This window comes from Capricornis sumatraensis, chromosome 4, assembly GCF_032405125.1.
Source record: "Capricornis sumatraensis isolate serow.1 chromosome 4, serow.2, whole genome shotgun sequence".
In the NCBI taxonomy this organism is placed as follows: Eukaryota; Metazoa; Chordata; class Mammalia; order Artiodactyla; family Bovidae; genus Capricornis; species Capricornis sumatraensis.
In genome coordinates this window covers 143,927,552-143,946,756 of record NC_091072.1, presented here as the reverse complement: position 1 = coordinate 143,946,756, position 19,205 = coordinate 143,927,552, and the positions used below count along the sequence as shown (strand labels likewise).

The 19,205-nt window shown below is 40.7% G+C and overlaps 1 protein-coding gene and 1 pseudogene across 1 annotated transcript in view; one reads left to right on the top strand and one right to left on the bottom strand.

Moving 5' to 3' along the window:
* Positions 1-18,857, bottom strand: part of LOC138078764 (C-type lectin domain family 2 member H-like) — a 28,727-nt gene extending 9,870 nt beyond the window's left edge. The window contains exons 1-2 of the mRNA XM_068971512.1: positions 18,732-18,857; positions 6,132-6,261 (exon numbers count right to left, since the gene is read on the bottom strand). Coding sequence (XP_068827613.1) covers positions 6,132-6,183 — 52 coding nt within the window. The 5' untranslated portion in view covers positions 6,184-6,261; positions 18,732-18,857. The remainder of the gene's footprint in view (positions 1-6,131; positions 6,262-18,731) is intronic.
* LOC138078763 (casein kinase II subunit alpha'-like) lies at positions 6,292-9,289 on the top strand (annotated as a pseudogene).
* Positions 18,858-19,205: the final 348 nt, after the last annotated feature.

The following is a 19,205-nucleotide window of genomic DNA, read 5'->3' as shown; positions in this document are numbered from 1 at the left end:
GGTTCTGCATTAAAGCAAAATTGTCTCAGAAATTCCATATGTTATGACTTCTGAGAAATGGAAGATTTCTGGCCATAACAGCAAGCAAAGGATGCCACAGTAATCAGCAATCGCAGCCAGCACAGAATGGTGAGCTGGTGAGCCCTGAGGGAACTCAGGAAGGGGAGAAATCCCTCCTTCTAGTAGCCCTCAGACTGCAGCCACTCCCTATGCTGAGCCCTGAAGGAACTCAGTATATGAAAACACAGGATAATGGCCCCAGATAGTTGAGGTGCATATCAAAAGAATGATTTCAGTGAGACCAGACTCTTGTATCTTCCCATACATAGAAAAGTGCTAAATTCCTTAACCTGGGATATCTGGTTTTCTTTAATTTACAAAAAAATCTTTTGATATTCAAAGGATACATGCTGTTTGTTGCAAAGTTTCTATGCTACCTGGCTCCCCTCTTGTCTCCTTGGAGCAGTTCTCTCAGGGTTATTTGAGATGCTGTCTCCCTGGCTTGAGTTCTGAAGTTCCCACTGAATAAAACATAACTCTTGTAACCAGGAAGGGTTCATTTTGACTCCATACAGGATCTGTTTCTGTGACTTTAACTCTCATTTCACGGCTTTTGTTATTACAGGCATACATAATGGCCTGCCTCAGGGAGCCCTGTCTGCCACACTTCTGCCTGCCTCTTGGGCTAGGGTGCCTTTGTTCGGCTCACAGGGAGAGAGCCTGACTCCTCTCACCTGTGAAAGGCTATGACATTCCTGTTCTTTGTGTGGGAAATGGCACCCCTCCTCTGCTGATTACCAGCCTGACAGAAATTCATATTTGGCAGCCAGAACTGCAGAGAGCTGTTTCATCTTTGTTTATTGACATCACAGCAAATATTTCATGTCACACCACCCATGATTGATGTAAAGAAGTGAAACTAACACATCCCTCTGCGTGAGGCTTGCGATTCTAAGAGATACCGACAAAAAACAATTATTTTCTTTGTACTTTGATTCCTCATCTCCCCCTACCTGATCCATAAAATAACCTGGTATCCAGACCCTGACATGATGGTTATTTCAAGATGTTAGTCAGCCATCTTCTTGGTCAGCCAGCTCTCTGAATAAAGACATATTCCTTGACTTAACACCTTGTCTCTCAGATTCATTAGCCTATTGTCAGGGGTGAGCAGAGCGAACTTGGGTAATACTATCAACTTTTAGGTTGTGAACACTTTTTTAAGTTACACTTCCACAATTGTTTTTCATTTTTAGAAGAGTAAGATGTGAATCTCCCCTTACCTCTCTCCAATGAATCTCCTATTTGCCCCTTACTAATATTCTCAAAGGGGCTTCCCTGGTAGCTCAGCTGGGTAAAGAATTTGCCTGCAATGTAGGAGACCTGGGTTTGATCCTTGAGTTGGGAAGATTCCCTGGAGGAGGTCATGGTATTCTTGCCTAGAGAATCCCCATGGACAGAGGAGCCTGGTGGGCTACAGTCCATGGGGTCGCAAAGAGGCAGACATGACTGAGTGACTAAGTACAGTATTCTAAAAGTCCTCCCTTCTTCTTTATTTCTCTGTATCTTTCTCCTAACACCCTCCCTTATTTCATGTTTCATTTCTCTTTCTTGCTTACTTACTTCTGTTCTGTTTTTTCGTATGGAAATAAAATTTGCCAACCCCAAAATGTCTCTTCAGCATGTAGATTATTTCAACCTGGAAATCAGCAAGGCACCCAAAATCCAGGAAGAATCTTTGATCTTCTCCCTATCTGTCTAAAAAAATTTAGATCGAGGGGCTGTTTAAAAGAGAGCTATTATCAGAAATATCTACAAGAATATGGGCCTGAGTGTGGTGGGGGAGACTGGGCAGGACCTAGAGATCAGAGTCTGTCATGGCCCTAAAGATCTTTGTCTCTGCACAGCCCTGCAAACATTCATTCACCAAAGTTTTGCTTTTCCATTTCCATTTCCTTCTCTCTGAAGTCCCAAACCACTACCCCCAACATCTTTTGTCTTTAGCTGAAGATGCTATTGAAGGTGAAGCTATTGGCCATTTTGGTGAGTTATTCAGTTTTCCTGGGTCTGTCTCATGTATACATATGATTCAACTTGAGATGTGGAATTTCTTGCCATATCAATAAACAAGGATGTCACAGCCATCAGTAGTTTTGACCCTCCAAATGTGAAATTCTGAGCCTTGAGTGTGCTTAGGAAGGAGAATCATGCTTGCTATTTGGCAGTCATTAAGCTGCAGCCACTCCCTGCCGTGAGCACTAAGGAAAATTGCAAGAGACCAGCCCCAGACAGCTGAGGTGCATCTCAAGGGAATGATTTCAGTGAGCCCACACTCTTGCATCTTCTAGTACACAGAAATCACTACATTCCTTAACTTGGGATATCTGGTTTTCTTTAAATCACAATGATCTTTGGATGTTCAGATTACCTGCCCCTTGTTCCAAACTTCTACATAACCTGACTTCTCCCCCTTCTCCTCCGAGCAGTTTTTATGGGGTTACATGAGACATTGTCTTCCAGGCTTGAAGACCTAAAAATTCTCATTGAATAAAAGGTAACTCTCAACATTAAGGTGCATATATTTTATCAGTCTGCAAACTCTTGTGTGATTTTGGATATCTATCTCATGTCAATTTAATTCTTAAACCAGAAGAGCAGAGGAACTGCTCTTACACTCTCCTGTGGTGTGTCCTCTTCCTGTTTCCCTTTAAATTCATATGGCTTTTATATTACACTCTGAACACAATAACCTTCAAATTTCTAGTTTGAAAAAATGGTGTTAGAAATTATCTCACAGAAGAACAGAGAGGAGCTGATGATGGAAGTATGACATGTAGTCAGGAAAGACAAAGAAGGTCTTCTCCACCACCCAGTAAGTTCTGCAGTGCAGGAGGACACTGCCCACCCACTCGAAAGCCTCACAAGTGTTCTATTCTAATAAATCACTTCTTATCTATCACCAGGGCTTCCCAAGTGACTAAGATGGTAAAGAATCTGCCTGCAGTATGGAAGACTTGGGTTTGATTCCTGGTTTAGGAAGACCTTCTGGAGAAGAGATAGGCTACCTACTCCAGTATTCCGGTCTGGAGAATTCCATGGACAGAGGAGCCTGGCAGGTTACTGTCCATGGGGTCGCAAAGAGTCGGACACAACTGAGCGACTTTCACTTTCACTTATTCATCACTTTGCCTCTCAATGAATTCTTTCTGTGCTCACAGATAAAGAACTGTGGTACCGGAACTCTTCAGAGCTCCTGTAATGACACCAAACCCTTTCACCAATAGCCCTAGTTTTTGCAGTTAACCTTTTTTTGTCAATAATTAGTCATGGCTTTATTAAACAAAAGTTCTTAGAGAACAGTAAGATATTAATTCTCAGCTGACATCAGGGGAAAGTGACAAGAGGTTACAATTTTTTTTAAATGCAGTTTTATTGATAATAACATTAGCCAGATAGGTACTATATTTCAACAAATTCTTTTAATAATCAATCACTATGTTACATTAACACTCTGACACTCTCATTAAATCAAATTTGTTTAACTAAAGCGGTTATATTTAAAAGATGCTCATATTTTTAAATCACTACTGACAATGTCTGTTAAAGATATTATATAGACTACTTTGTCATGTACTCTAAAAAGGATGATATAAAGCTTAGCCATTTAAGATCCATTATGATCAAAGGACCAGAGAACAAAATTGCAGTAAATTATAGTATGTAAACTATGATAGTATATATAATCTATAGAATCCTAGGGACGGCAGAGCCTGGTGGGCTGCCATCTATGGGGTCGCACAGAGTCGGACATGACTGAAGTGACTTAGCAGCAGCAGCATGAGCAGACTATATAGCATATATACTACATATGTATGACTGTACACATATGTATACATATATGTGTCACACACGTGTGTAATACATGTACATGTATGTGTGTACATGTATGTCTTTGTGTATACATGTACGTATATGTGTGTATATATACATATGCACACATATATATGTATCTATGTATCTATGTATATGCATATATGTGCATGTATATATACATATATGTATGTAGCATACTATGTATACTATATATACTATTTAGTATGCATATATAGTATATATACATATATATACATACATATGTATATACATATATATGTATACAAATATGTATAGTATATATACATACATATGTATATAAACATACCTATATATCTACATATGTACCATATATAGTATTTAATTATATAGAGAAGTATAATATATAAACTATTGTATAAATTATAGTATAGAATATAGTATATTTTACAGTATATAAACTATTATAGTATATATATTAGTATATATACTATATATATGTGTATATATATATAGTGTACTTCTGTTATTATATCTCTCTTTTATTTTCATTCTCTGGTCCTTTGATCATAGTGGACCTTAAATGGCTAATGCTTTTTCCAGTAGTTTTGTATGGATGTGAGAGCTGGACTATAACAAGAGCTGAGCACAGAAGTTTCCTTTTGGAATTAAGGGTAAATGTGATTTTCAGTAATATCATTAAGTGTTTCAGCTGAAATCTACTGAGGCTCATTTATGTGTCCAAATAGTTTTCTTTGTCTTTCCCTCTGTCTCTTTCCCTCTTTATGTCTCTTTCTCTCTCTCACGAGTCCTTGTTGCTTTTGAACTGTGGTGTTGGAGAAGACTCTTGAGAATCCCTTGTACTGCAAGGAGATCCAACCAGTCCATCCTAAAGGAGATCAGTCCTGGGTGTTCACTGGAAGGACTGATGGTGAAGCTGAAACTCCAATACTTTGGCCACCTGATGAGAAGAGCTGACTCATTTGAAAAGACCCTGACAGTGGGAAAGATTGAGGGCAGGAGGAGAAGGGGACAACAGAGGATGAGATGGCTGGGTGGCATCACCAACTCAATGGACATGAGTTTGGGTAAACTCGGGGAGTTAGTGACGGACAGGGAGGCCTGGTGAGGTGCGGTTCATGGGGTCTCAAAGAGTCAGACACAACTGAGTGACTGAACTGAACTGATATATAGAAATAACACTATATATAAATACAGAAGTATACCAGACCTCGTGAGAGAGAGAAAGAGACATAAAGAGGGAAAGAGACAGAGGGAAAGACAAAGAGAATTATTTGTTCACATAAATGAGCCTCAGTAGATTTTAGCTGAAACACATAATGATATTACTGAAAATCACATTTACCCTTAATTCCAAAAGGAAACGTTGCGGGGCACTTTTGTGCCCAATGGAATAAAAACAGTTTTGCATTTACTTAAAATTTTAAAAAAAAGAAAGAAATTGTGATTTTTACTCCTATTCCTCCAGAAAATGTGATACCATCATTCAAGGCCTAAGTCAAAAGTATTTCAGAAGCAGCAGCCATCACCAACTCCCTAGGTTTCATTAAATGCATTGTAGCACAGATCACATCAAATGATAGTAAATCCATTTGTCTGTCCCTGAGACAATGAAGTCCTGAAAGCAGGGTCTAAATAAAATGTCTCTGTTGCAAATAACAAATAACAGGTTCTAAATATCTCACTACTACATTCAATCAGACTACAGAATATGTGTCATGGTTAATTTTTTAAACATATAAATGAATCTATTCTTATTCAAATTCTTCTCCTATTTAGTTGGTTACATAAGATTGAGCAGAGTACCCTGTGCTACACAGTAGGTATGGGCAACTTTTATTAGGATATGTATTACAAAATTGTTGGTATCTGTTTGCCATCACCTCTGGAATATAATCATCTGTTATTTGATATTATAATGTGACTTGCCAGAGTGAAAATCACCCGCAACCTGGGGAAAATATGAGAACTAATAAAATAAATCCAGAGAACATTTTTCTCTTAAAATTCTGTAACCTAAATCTGTGCAGAAATATTTAAGTAACATGCCAATAACAAAACACCTGATGTGACAATTACACACCTGTCCTCTCATCCACCTCTAGACCCTCAAAACATATCTCCTTCTATGGAGGTTAACTGTGAAGTACTGATAGTCCTAAAGTGCAATTTCTATCCTGTCAGTGGCTGGTGGTATAAGAGTTCCCCCTCCCTCAACCCTCATTTTGTTTTGTCAAAGTTTATCAATTTTCACTTACCAGATCTCCCCTCTTCCACACTTTCTTCAGAGGTAGAGTTTCCCTGCAACATTTCCAACGTCTCTGTCAGAGTTATGTTTCTACTTAAGGGTATCTGACACTGTTTTTCACCGGGTTGCCAAAACAGGAACTGAGAAGTAAAGCAGGAAACTCTCATTCAATGAGTAAGTCCCAACAAGATAAGTGAAATTGACAAGACCTTTAAATTTATTGTTGACCAGACCTTAAATTTAAAATGCAAAGTGCTTTTAACTTAGAAAGATCTACTCCACAGACTTTTGTTCCCTATCACAATGGAGTAACAGGGACCAGATTTACTTTCCTGTCTGAATCAAAAAAAAAAACAAAAACTAGAAATAAAAAAAGTGTTAGAAAAAAAAAAAAGTTAGAAAAAATCCTTTTCAATCACTGGGTACCTTTCAATGAAGAACAGTGAGCCTTACATTTGCCCCAGCTTATAGCCCATAGACAACTTTGTAGGGGTGGTTTTTTGTTGTTCAGATGCTAAGTTGTCAGACGTTTTGCAACCCCATAATGGCAGCGCACCAGACTTCCCTGTCCTTCACTATCTCCTGGAATTTGCTCAAACTCAAGTCCATTGAATTGGACCATCCAACCATTTCACCCTGTGTCCTTACCTTCGCCTGTTGTCCTCAATCCTTCCCAGTATCAGGGTCTTTTCCAAAGCAGAGGGAAGCCAACAAAATGCCAAGAGATTCACTGAGGTGGACAGGAGAAGCGAAGGGGTAAGACTACAGAGTATCAGAAGAGAGAGAGAGATGCACAGGGAGCGAACTGGAGCGAGGTACAGTGCTCCCTTTGGGTATCCAGCAGCTTACTGATCACTTGTATATAAGGATGGAGGGAAAAACAAACCAACAAACAAAAACAAAAACCAAAAAACTCTGTCAACTACAAATTGGCACTCGCCATGGGCATCTGCCAATGGCAACCCACTCCAATATTCTTGCCTGGAAAATCCCATGGACGGAGGAGCCTCGTAGGCTACAGTCTATGGGGTCGCAAAGAGTCGGACAGGACTGAGCAACTTCACTTCTACAAGGATTAAATCGTGTCCCGCGCCTTTCAGGCGCAGCTGCCTCTGCTGGTGCCCATGACCCCAGGGCAGACTCGGAGCTGAGAGCCAAGCCAGGGATGCTGCTTGAAGCCCGAGGACAGCCTGCCACGCCTGGCTTCAGGCTACTCCAAAGACTGGGCAGCTAGGCCAGCGACCCTGGGAGCCCCCCGCCCGCCTGACCCCCGCAAACCTAGCCTGGTGTGGCTGCCTGCTCCTGGGCCAGCTGCGCTCCTCCTTCTCTGGCAGCGAAGTCGAACTGCCTCTCCCGCTCACTCTGCTGCTGCCTAGGCCTCAGCTTCCGCCAGGCCGCTTCCGCCAGGCCGCTTCCTCCAGGCCGCTTCCGCCAGCCTGCCTCCGCCCACCGGCCTCTGCCTCCGCCCACCTGGCCAGCCACCCTTGGCACCCCACTCATCCCCTCCCTGTCCCCATCTCCGCCTGCCCGGGCTGGCGAATCTAAGTTGAAACAGCCTGAGCAGCAGCGAGTACAGGGGCTATGACGTAGAGGGCCTTCCTGCAGGGGCTAGGAAGTACAGCAGCACTTAGTGTGCCGAGATAATCAAGATGATTACCAGCTGGTTCCCTTGGACAGCGAGGAGACCTAACCAGTCAATCCTAAACTTAGGAAATTGATCCTGAATATTCATAGGAAGGACTGATGCTGAAGCTGAAGCTCCAATAATTTGGCCACCAGATGGAAAGAACTGACTCACTCCCTGATAAGACTGAAGGCAGAAGGAGAAGGGAGTGGCAGAGGATGAGATGGTTGGATGGCATCATTGACTGGACGGATAGGAGTGTGAGCAAACTGGCAGATGGTGAAGGGCAGGGAAGCCTGGCATGCTGCAGTTCATGGGGGTCACAAAGAGTCCGACACGACCAAAAAGCTAATCAACAAAAACCAGCTGGTTGGAAAACTTGGGTCGGGGAAATTATAGTGAAGTATTTGAGGCTGTTAACATCACCAACAGTGACAGAGTGGTTGTAAAAGTTCTCAAGCCAGGGAAGAAAAAAATGATAAAATGAGAAGTCAATCATTCTGGAGGACTCTCCTGGTGGAACAACTATCATTTAGCTGATTAACACAGTGAAGGACTCTGTGTTGGAGAGACCAGCTCTGGTATTTGAATATATCAATAATACAGATTTTAAGATCCATCTCATATCCTGACAGATTTTGATATCTGGCATTATATGTCCTTAATTTAAAAATATCCTTATTTTATAACTACTTAAAGCTCTGAATTACTTGCCACATCAAGGGAATATGCACAGGAATGTGAAACCTCATGATGTCATGGAAGAGCACCACAGAAAACTGTGACTGATATACTGGGGTCTGGAGGGGAACTTTACCATCCTGCCCAGGACTACAATGTCCAAGTGACCTCCAGGTACTTCATGGAACCAGAGCACTTTGTGGACTAGAAGATGTATGAGCATAGCTTGGATATGTAGAGTTTGGGCTGTATGTTAGCAAGCATGATCTTTTGAAAGGAGCCCTTCTTTCAGGTGGCGCTGGTGGTAAAGAACCTGCCCGCCAGTGTAAGAGATATAAGAGACTCAGGTTTGATCTCTGGGTCATGAAGGTCCCCTGGAGGAGCGCATGGCAACCTGCACCAGAATTCTTGCCTGGGAGAATCCCATGGACAGAGGAGCCTGGTGGACTACCGTCCATGGGGCTGCAAAGAGTCAGACATGACTGAAGTGACTTAGCATGCATGCACTTCTTTCATGGACAGGATGACTATAACCAGTTTGTTCACATTGCCAAGGTTCTGGGTACAGAGGAGCTACATGGGAGTCTGAATAAGTATCACAAAGACCTAGATCTACACTTCAACAATATTGTGGACAACATTCATGGAAACGCTGGAAAAATTTTACCCATAGTGAGAACAGATGCTTTATCAGCCCTGAGGCCCTAGATCTTCTGAACAAACTTCTGCGATATGACCAACAACAGAGACTGACTGAAAAAGAGGCCATGGAGCACCCACACTTCTACCCCATGGTGAAGCAGCAGTCCCAGCCTTGTGCAGATAATGCTGTGCTTCCCAGTGGTCTCACGGCAGCCAGATGAAGATTGGCAAATGATGGCCTCTCAAAGAAAGCTTAATTTCCCAGCACATTTCTCTGTACACATGTATTTTAATGCACATCTCTGTATCAAAAACATTTTATTCACAACCATAACTAAATGTGGAAAGTCAGTTTTCAGAGAGAGAGGGGAAAAAAAAAAGATGTAATATTAGAATTTATTCAGGAAGGACAAATTGGATGGAGGGGAAAGAAAGTTCTTCCCTCCCACCCTTTACCTCTTTTTATCCCCATGAGAAACAATTTCTCTCTATTAGGGTAATCTACATCTTTGAGATCTGATAGGTATACATGGGGGCTTTCCCGGTAGCTCGGCTGGTAAAGAATCTGCCTGCAATGCAGGAGACCCCAGTTCGATTCCTGGGTTGGAAAGATTCCTGGAGAAGGGATAGTCTACCTACTCCAGTATTCTTGGGCTTCCCTGGCAGCTCAGCTGGTTAAGAATCAACCTGCAATGCAGGAGACCTTGGTTCAATCCCAGGATAGAGAAGACCCTCTGGAGGAGGGCATGGAAACTGACTCCAGTATTCTTGCCTTGAAAATCCCCATGGACCAAGGAGCCTGGCAGGCTACAGTCCATGGGGTCGCAAAGAGTCAGATAACACTGAGTGACTAAGCACAGCACACAGCTGAAAGAAAGAATGTGAAGTATACACAGCAGAGATATACATGAATGTGTTGGCAAAGAAAAGTCTTTCTTGTGTGCAGAGACTGGTATTGTGTGGACTCCTACCTTCAAGACCTTCCTAGAACTTACTCTGTATAATCTATACATCTGGTGGTTTGTCTGTATCCTTTTTCACACCCTTTTATAAACTGGTAAGCACAAGTGTTCCCCTGGGCTCTATGAGCCGCTCTGGCAAATTAATCAAAATCGAGGAGGGGTCATACTCTCTTTGATTTGTAGTCAAATTGAACAGAGGTTGTTGTAACCTGGGTCCTGTCATTTGCATTGGCATCTTGAAGTAGGGGTGGGGGGGCAGTTTTGTGGAGCTGAGCTCTTAGCCTGTGGGATCTGATGCTATCCCCAGGTTGGTAGTATTAGAAGTGAGCTCAACTATGGGATGCCAGGCTAGTGTCACAGAGAGTCATTTGTTTAGTAGGAATGTCTTGTGCACTTGGTGTCCACCAGTGTCAGAAGTGAAGAGGCCTGTGTGCACAATAATGGAGATTCACAGGAAAGAGAAACCAGTGAGGAAGAACTGTGGATTTTTCCTTTACACAAATCTTAAAAGGAAGACTGAAAAGGATAGAACTGCTTTCAAATAATTTAACATCATTTGGAACAAACTCAAGAATATTTAGAGAAAGGCAAAAATATCCAGCATCCAAAGGTAAAAACTCACAATCTCTGGAGTGCAAAGATTACACAGAAGCAGAGAAGTATGGCCCCTGATGTGGAGAAAGTGAGCCAAAAAAAAAAAAAAAAAAAAAAAAAAAAAAACCAGACCCAGGAATGAAACCGAGCAGGACCCTGTAGGGCTCCTGGGTAGGGAAGTCTTTCTGTCCCCCATTTCTTGTTTGTAGGTTATAGACTCCAGTCCTATGATCTTCCTTGTGTTCTTTTATATATATATATACATTTTCCTATGGTATTTCTTTTTTATTATTTATTTTTAATTGGAGGATACTTGTTTTACCATGTTGTGTTGGTTTCTGCCATACAAGAATGGGAATCAGACATAACTATATATATACATATCCACTCTCTCGAGCATCTCTCCTCGCCTCCCCACATTACACCCCTCTAGGTCATTACAGAGCAAGAAGCTAGTCTCCCTGTTTTATATAGCAGATTCCCACTAGCTATCTATTTTACACGTTACTTTCTAAATTTTCCCCTTGAGTTCTAAAGAGCAGATTAGAACAGGTGCTAATCAGGGAAGAAAAGGGACACAGGACAAGGGAGGAGGAGCAGCCAAGAAACAAAAGAGCAGGCTTGGGGCAGGATCCTGGTTCTACCTCGAGGCATATATATATATATATATATATATATATATATATATACACATACATACACATACACACATATACATACATGACACAATATCTTTAAGTTCTTTATAGAACTAAATCCCCAACAGATGGAAGATCCCCAACAGAATGAAGATTCTTCATTCCAAATTAAAGGAACCAGAGAAACTCCTCTAGAAGATCACCTCAGGCCAGTTTAACAGAACCAGGCTCACAACACATAACACTTAACCAAGCTCACTTAAGCTGTATGACACCAAGAAGGGAACTGCTTTTAAAACACATTTATTTTGCCAGAGAAACCTTGAGGACATTCAAACCAAGCTTAAAGAGAAGTCTCCCCGAGAACATTGGACATTTGTATTCCTGGAAAAGAGGGGGATTCAGGCCAGTTCCAGAGAGATCTCTAGTTTCCAATTAAGATGCCATTCCTGGGGGGCAGGGTATATTGAGAAAAAAGGGGGGGCAATATTCTGAACCAGCTCACTAGGAACACTGGCCACCCTCTCCCAGCTTTCCAAAGCCCTTAATCCCCAGACCACACGGCCTGTCCTAAGGAATCTCCCAGTCACCTGCTAATGTTCTGCAAACTCCCATGAAGAGGGCAGCTTAGGGGCACAGTTATCTGGGGAGAAATCAGGTTATATTTTTCCAAATCTCCTCTCCAGGCCAGATACTCATACCTGCATATATAGTGTGCTATCAATGAAATTTAGGAGGTTATTTATTGCAGTAGCTGTGTTACATACCTAGTTAGTTACTAGGTAATGAGTTCAGATACTAGTTACTAGTTCAGATACTCACATTGAAAACAAAGCCCTGGAGAGGTCATGTTGCCAAAACTTGGCCTCTATTCACTGATGCCAAGTAGAAACATGGAGACCGTGTTGGGTGAAGTACAAAAGAATAGCCATTAATTTTTTTTTCCAGGCAAAGGGGGCCAGAGCAGGCTAATGCCCTCAAGACTGTGGTCACGAGGAGTTTTACAGTGTTCAAGGAGCAGGGTGAGGACAATTCTCAGATTGGTTGGCATCAAGATGAAATTTCAAGTATCTTCAGTCTTCTGGTCTCAACCAGTCTAGGATCAATGTTCTGATGGTCAGCAGTTTTCATCTGGAGAGGATCCACTTTCTGTAAAACCAGCTTAGGAATGTGTGTCAGGCCTTTGTCTATATCTTTCAGGGAGTTTGGAGTTCAGTGATTCAGCCATATGGCAGAATTATAATCTAAACTACTACCGATTCCCCAGCCCAACAACTCGTCTCTGTTTCTGCATTTTCATATTTCCTGATGACCGACTCTTGAGCTGGCATTCTACTTCAAAAGACAAGAACACAGGCATTTGTACGTGGGTTCAGTCATGGCCGAGTGAAACCAGGGAAGGCAGTTTCTTCATCCTCTCCTTGGCTCTCCCGGTGGCAGTTCCTCTTCACTGTGAGCTGCCGCTGGCCAATGGGGTTGGCTGGCCTCAGGACCGCAAACACTGCTGCTACTGCCACGCCCTCCTGTTTCCTGGGTCCTCATACACACCCACCACCCACGGCCTCTGCTGGATGGTCTCTCACTTCCAGGCCTCAGTCTTCCTCCCAGACTTGGGAGAGGTGGGGGGGCACTAGATGCAGGGGCCAGAAATCAAGCACTGACAGTAGCCCAGATGACACTAGGTTCCCCTCAGTCTGGATGTCACATACTGGCTTTGTTTTATTTCTTGATTTTTTTTACTGGCTTTGTTTTATTTCTTGATTTTTTTTTACTGGCTTTGTTTTAACCTAGTTCTGCTTCCTGTGACTTGTTTCTCAGGGCTTCAAGGCAGAAGAGGAAGTCACAACAGGAGTAAAGAGGACGCCTGAAAGTTGCTGGTTTTTGGCTTCTCTTCAAACTGCCAAATGCCTGACGGGGGCTGGTGGACTAATGGCGGATCTAAGAGAACGAACCTCTGCTCAGGCTGTCTGCCACTCTGGGTGCCTTCTTGGCAGAGCAAAAGAAAGTCTGCAGAAGGTGTCACAGCCTGGAAATCGCCTTGGCCTAACAGAGATGCGGACAAGGCTTTGTCTCTTGGAGGTTCAATCTGAGGTAGCCAAGACTTCTTGATTTTTCTGTCCTGAGGTGACCAGGGTGGAAACTCTGATTGAGGACACACACCCATGCTCAGAAGGCCCTGATTTCTGATTTGTTAGAAGTGTTATCTCTCAGGAGCCACGGATCAAAATCACTGAAACTACCCCTGGGTTACAAAATAGGGGAAATTTAAAAAAAACCCAAACTACAATGTTACATATATTGTCAAGAATTAGGATTGGAGTTGGCAAGAAATAAAGGTGCTTCTTTAAGTAAGAATTGATTGGAGGTCAAAATGGTTACATAGTTGCAGGTAGAGGAAGAGGGTACTTTGAAACTATGTTTGCAGCTGGCCTGCAGCTTGCAGATTTTGTTCTGAGAATGGTTGGGATCTTTCCTGGTGGTCCAGTGGTTAAGAGTCAAAGCTTCTACTTCATGGGGCACATGTTCCGTCTGCATGCTACAGGGCATGTCCAAAAAAAAAAAAAAAAAAGAAAAGAAAATGCTGGTGGTATTCTTGAGTTTGATATAGTCCCTAAAGTTCACGTTCTCAGAGATTTAAGAACGTGTGTGACACCACATCCATGGATGGCTACCCGGCTCCATTTTGAATGTGTGAGCCATAGATATTTCATTTTAATTTTTAAATGATCTTGAATATGTCATCACCTGTTTTCATCACCCTTTTTTGGGTGATCAAATACCAAAGCTAAGGATCTGCCCACAGTGAGATTGGTTCAGTTGGAATAGAGTTTACAAACATCTTCTTAAAACAAGACAGTAACTGCAGAAAGTGGTCTTTGAACAATTTTTTTTTCTAGTGAATTACTTTAGTGTTTGAAATGATTTAGGATCACACCAAGTAGTGATAATAAAAAGCAGATGACTCTAGAAGACAGTTTGACAGTTTCTTAAGGCATTACTCTACTCATCATCCAAAAATCTCACTTTTTGATCATATACTCATCATATGATCCAAAAACTACACAAATAATTTGAAAACTAATATTTTTGTAAAATATGCACAGGTATGTTTATAGCAGTTGTATTCATGATTGCCAAAACTTGGAAGCAGCCAAGATGCCTGTCAATATGTAAATAACTAAACACACTTTAGACTCTCCAAACAATGGCAAAATATTCTAGGACTTAACAAAGAAGCAATTAAGGAAGAAAAACATGAAAGAACATTTAATGCAGGTTACTAGGTGAAAGAAGTCAATCTGAAAAGGCTACACACTGTAAATTTCAACAACTTATCTTTCCAAATTCAGGACAGTGAAAAGATCTGTCTGAAGGGCCAAAGTGGAGAGGTTGAGAGGGATGAAAAGGTGGAGTCCAGGGGACTGTTAAGGCAGTGAAATTATGCTATATGATACTGCAATGATGGATTCAAGTCATTATACATTTTTCAAGATCTGTAGCATACACAACACAAATAGTGAACCCTAGACTATAGACTTCAGATAATAATAATGTAGCAAAGAGCTAACACCCATCCTTCTCAAACTCTTCCAAAAAATTGCAGAGGGAGGAACACTCTCAAGCTCACGCTAAGAAATCACCATCATCATATGCCAAAACCAGACAAAGGTATTTCAAAAAAGAAAATTATAGGCCAATAACACTGATGAACATAAATGCTAAAATCCTCCACAAAATACTAGCAAACTGAATCCAGCAATGCACTAAAAGGATAATACACCATGATCAAGTAGGAGTTAGCTCAGGGAGGCAAGGATTCTTCAATATATGCAAATCAATTAATGTGATACATCATATTAACAAATGAAAGGATAAAAACCTTATGATCATCTCAAAAGATGCAGGATAAGCTTTTGACAAAATTTAATACCCATTTATGATTAAAGAAACTCTCCAGAAGATGGGCAGAGGAAACCTACCTCAATATAATAAAGGTCATATGCAACAAACCAACAGCAAATGTCATTCTCAATAGTGAAAAACTGAAAGCCTTTCCTGTAAGATCAGGAACAAGACAAGGTATCCAAACTGAAAGAGAAAGACAACAGTCACTGTTTGCAGATGACATGATAGAAAATCCTAAAGATTCCACCAGAAAACCAGTAGTGGTAATCAATGAATTTAGTAATGTTTCAGGATACATAATTAATACACAGAAATCTCTTGCATTCATTTACACTAACAACATAAGATTATGAAAGAAAAATCCAAGAAATAATTCCATTTACCATTGCAGCAAAAAGAATAAAATACCTAGGAATAAATCTACCTGAGAGGCAAAAGGCCTGTCCTCAGAAAACTAAAAGATACTAATGAAAGTAATCAAAGATGACACAAACAGATGAAGAGATATAACATGTCCTTGGATTGGAAGAATCAATATTGTGAAAATGACAATACTACCCTAAACAGACTACAGATTTCATGTAATCATTATCAAATTACCAAGGGCATTTTTCACAGAATCAGAACAAAAATTTTTACAATTTGCATGGAAACACAAAAGACCGTGAATAGCCAATCTTGAGAAAGAAAAACAGAGCTGGAAGAATCAGTCTCCTTAACCACAGACAATAGAGCAAAGTTACAGTCTTCAAAACAGTGTGATAGGGTCACAAAAATAGACCTACAGATTAATGGAAGAGGACAGAAAGCCCACAAATAAACCCACTCACCTATGGTCAGTTAATCTATGACAAAAGAGCCAAGCCTACACAATGGTGGAAAGACAGTATCTTCAACTGTTGAAAACATTGGGCAGCAACATGTAAAAAAATGAAAGTAGATTTTGCTCTAATACCATACACAAAAATAACCTCAAAGTGGGTCAAAGACCTAATTGTGAAATGGGAAGCAATAAAACTCCTACAGGAAAACATAGGCAGAGCATTCTCTGACATAAATTGCAGCAATATCTCTTTCAACCCATCTTGCAGAATAATGGAAGCTAAAACCAAAATAAACAAATAATACCTCATTAAGCTCAAAAGCTTTTGCACAGCAAAGAAAACCATAGACAAAATTTAGAAAGACTAAGAGAACACACAGATTGGGAGAAAATATTCCCAGTGATATGCCTGACAAGGAATTAAGTCTCCAAAAATTGCAAACAGCTTAATTTCATCAAAACAACCTAATGAAAAAATCAGCAGAAGACCTAAATAGATAATTCTCCAAAGAGACACACAGATAGCCAAGAGACACATGAAAAGATGTTCAACATCTCTAATCACAAGAGAAATGTAAAGCAAACTATAATGAGATATCACCTCATACCAGTGAAAATGGCTATCATCAAAAACTCCAAACAATAAACGCTAGAGAGTGTTTGGAGAGAAGGGAATCCACCTACACTGTTGGTGAAAATGTAAATTGGTATAGCCATTAAGGAGAACAGTATGGAGAGGCCTTAAAAACTAAAAATAGAACTACCATCTGATTCTGCAATTCCAGTCCTGGGCATGTATCCTGAGAAAACCATGATCTTAAAAGATGCATGCATCCCAATGTTCACTGCAGCACTGTTAACAATAGCCAAGACAAGGAAGCAACACAAATGTGCACTGGCAGAGGAATGGATAAGGAGGACGCAGTGCATATACACGGTGGAATGTTACTTACTGTTAAAAAGAACAAGACACCATTTGCAGCAAAATAGATGGACCAAGAGATTGTCATACTGAGTGAAGTAAGTCAGACAGAGAAGGAGAAATATTGTTCGGCATCCCTTATATACAGAATTTAAAAAGAAATGATATGAATGTACTTATTTACAAAACAGACCCACAGACCTAGAGAATAAATATATGGTGCCATGGGGAAGGATGCGGGGAAGGATAGTTAAGGAGTTTGGGATAGACATGTACACACTGTTATTTTTAAAATGGATAACTGACAAGGACTTACTGTATAGCACAGTAAACTTTGTTCCATGTTATATGGTAGCCTGGAAGGGAGGGGAGTTTGGAGGGAAATGGATACATGTATGTGTATGGCTGAGTCCCTTTGCTGTGCATCTGAAACTATCAAAACATGATCAGTTGGTTATACTCCAATATAAAATTAAAAAACAACATTGTAGATCTTTATAGCAATATTTGTAGCACTACATTATTGTTTTTAATATCTGTATTGTTTTCTGTAGTATTGTTTAGTAGCCCCCCAGGCTCCTCTGTCCATGGGATTTTTCAGGTAAGAATACTGGACTGGGTTGCTGTTTCCTTCTCTAAGTGTATAGTATAAATGTACCCTAATTTAACCTAGCTCATATTTATAGACATTAAAATTGTTTATAATAATTTTACTATTTTAAATATTTTTGAAATAAGTATCATATAGGAATCCATTTATTTCCTTATGATAAATTCTTTGAAGGAGATTTGCTTGGTCCAAAATTTCTTGATACATTAAAGATTTTGAAATATTATTAAAAAGGTTTCTATATTAATAAAATGCATACCTATACTGAAATAGAGGAAAGCAGTAGAATGGGAAAGACTAAAAATCTCTTCAAGAAGATTGGAGCTTTCAGGGGAACATTGCATGCAAGAATGGGCATGATAAAGGACACAAACGGCAAGGACCTAACAGAAACAGAAGAGATTAAGAAGAGGTGGCAAGAATACACAGAAGAACTGTACAAAAATGTCTTAATGACCTGGATAACCACAATGATGTGGTCAGTCACCTAAAGCCAGGCATTCTGGAGTGTGAAGTGAAGTGGGCCTTAGGAAGCCCAAAACAAAGGTAGTGAAGGTGGCATAATTCCAGTTGAGTTATTTCAAATCCTAAAAGATGATGCTGTTAAACTGCTTCACTCACTGTCAGCAGAAAACTCAGCAGTGGCCACAGACAGGACTGGAAAAGGTCAGTTTTCATTCCACTCCCAAAGAAGGGCAGTGCCAAAGAATGCTCAAACTACTGTACAATAGAGCTCATTTCACATGCTAGCAAGGTAATGCTCAAAATTTTTCAAGCTAGTCTTCAGCAGTACATGAATGGAAAACTGCCAGATGTTCAAACTAGGTTTTGAAGAGGTAGAGGAAGACATGAAATTTCCAGTGTCTGTTAGATCGTGAAGAAATCAAGGGAGTTCCAGGAAAACGTCTACTTCTGCTTCATTGCCTATGCTAAAGCCTTTGACTGTTTGAATCACAACAAACTATGGAAAATTCTTAAAGAGATGGGAGTACCAGACCACCTTATCTGCCTCCTGAGAAACTGGTCAAGAAGTAACAGTTAGAACTGGACATGGAATAATGGACTGGTTCAAAACTGGAAAAGGAATATGTCAAGGCTGTATGTTGACATGAGCTTTTTAACTTACATGCAGAGTACATCATACAAAACAATGCGCTGGATGGATACATATATATAATATGTTATTAATAAAATTGAAGATGCCTTACCACAAGCTCTACTGTGATGCAGTCAAGACAGACGTCGTCATTTCCACTTTATATTTGACTTCAAAAGGTTCAGTTCAGTTCAATCACTCAGTCGTGTCCGATTCTTTGAGGCTTCACGAACTGCAGCACGCCAGGCCTCCCTGTCCATCAGCAATTCGCAGAGTCCACCCAAACCCATATCCATTGAGTCGGTGATGCCATCTCATCCTCTGTCATCCCCTTCTCCTCCTGCCTTCAGTCTTTCCCAGCATCACGGTCTTTTCTAATGAGTCATCTCTTCGCATCAGGTGGCCAAAATATTGGAGTTTCAGCTTCAACCTCAGTCCTTCCAATAAACATCCAGGACTGATCTCCTTTAGGATGGACTTGTTGGATCTCCTTGCAGTCCAAGGGATTCTCAAGAGTCTTCTCCAACACCACAGTTCAAAAGCATCAATTCTTCTGTGCTCAGCTTTCTTTATAGTCCAACTCTCA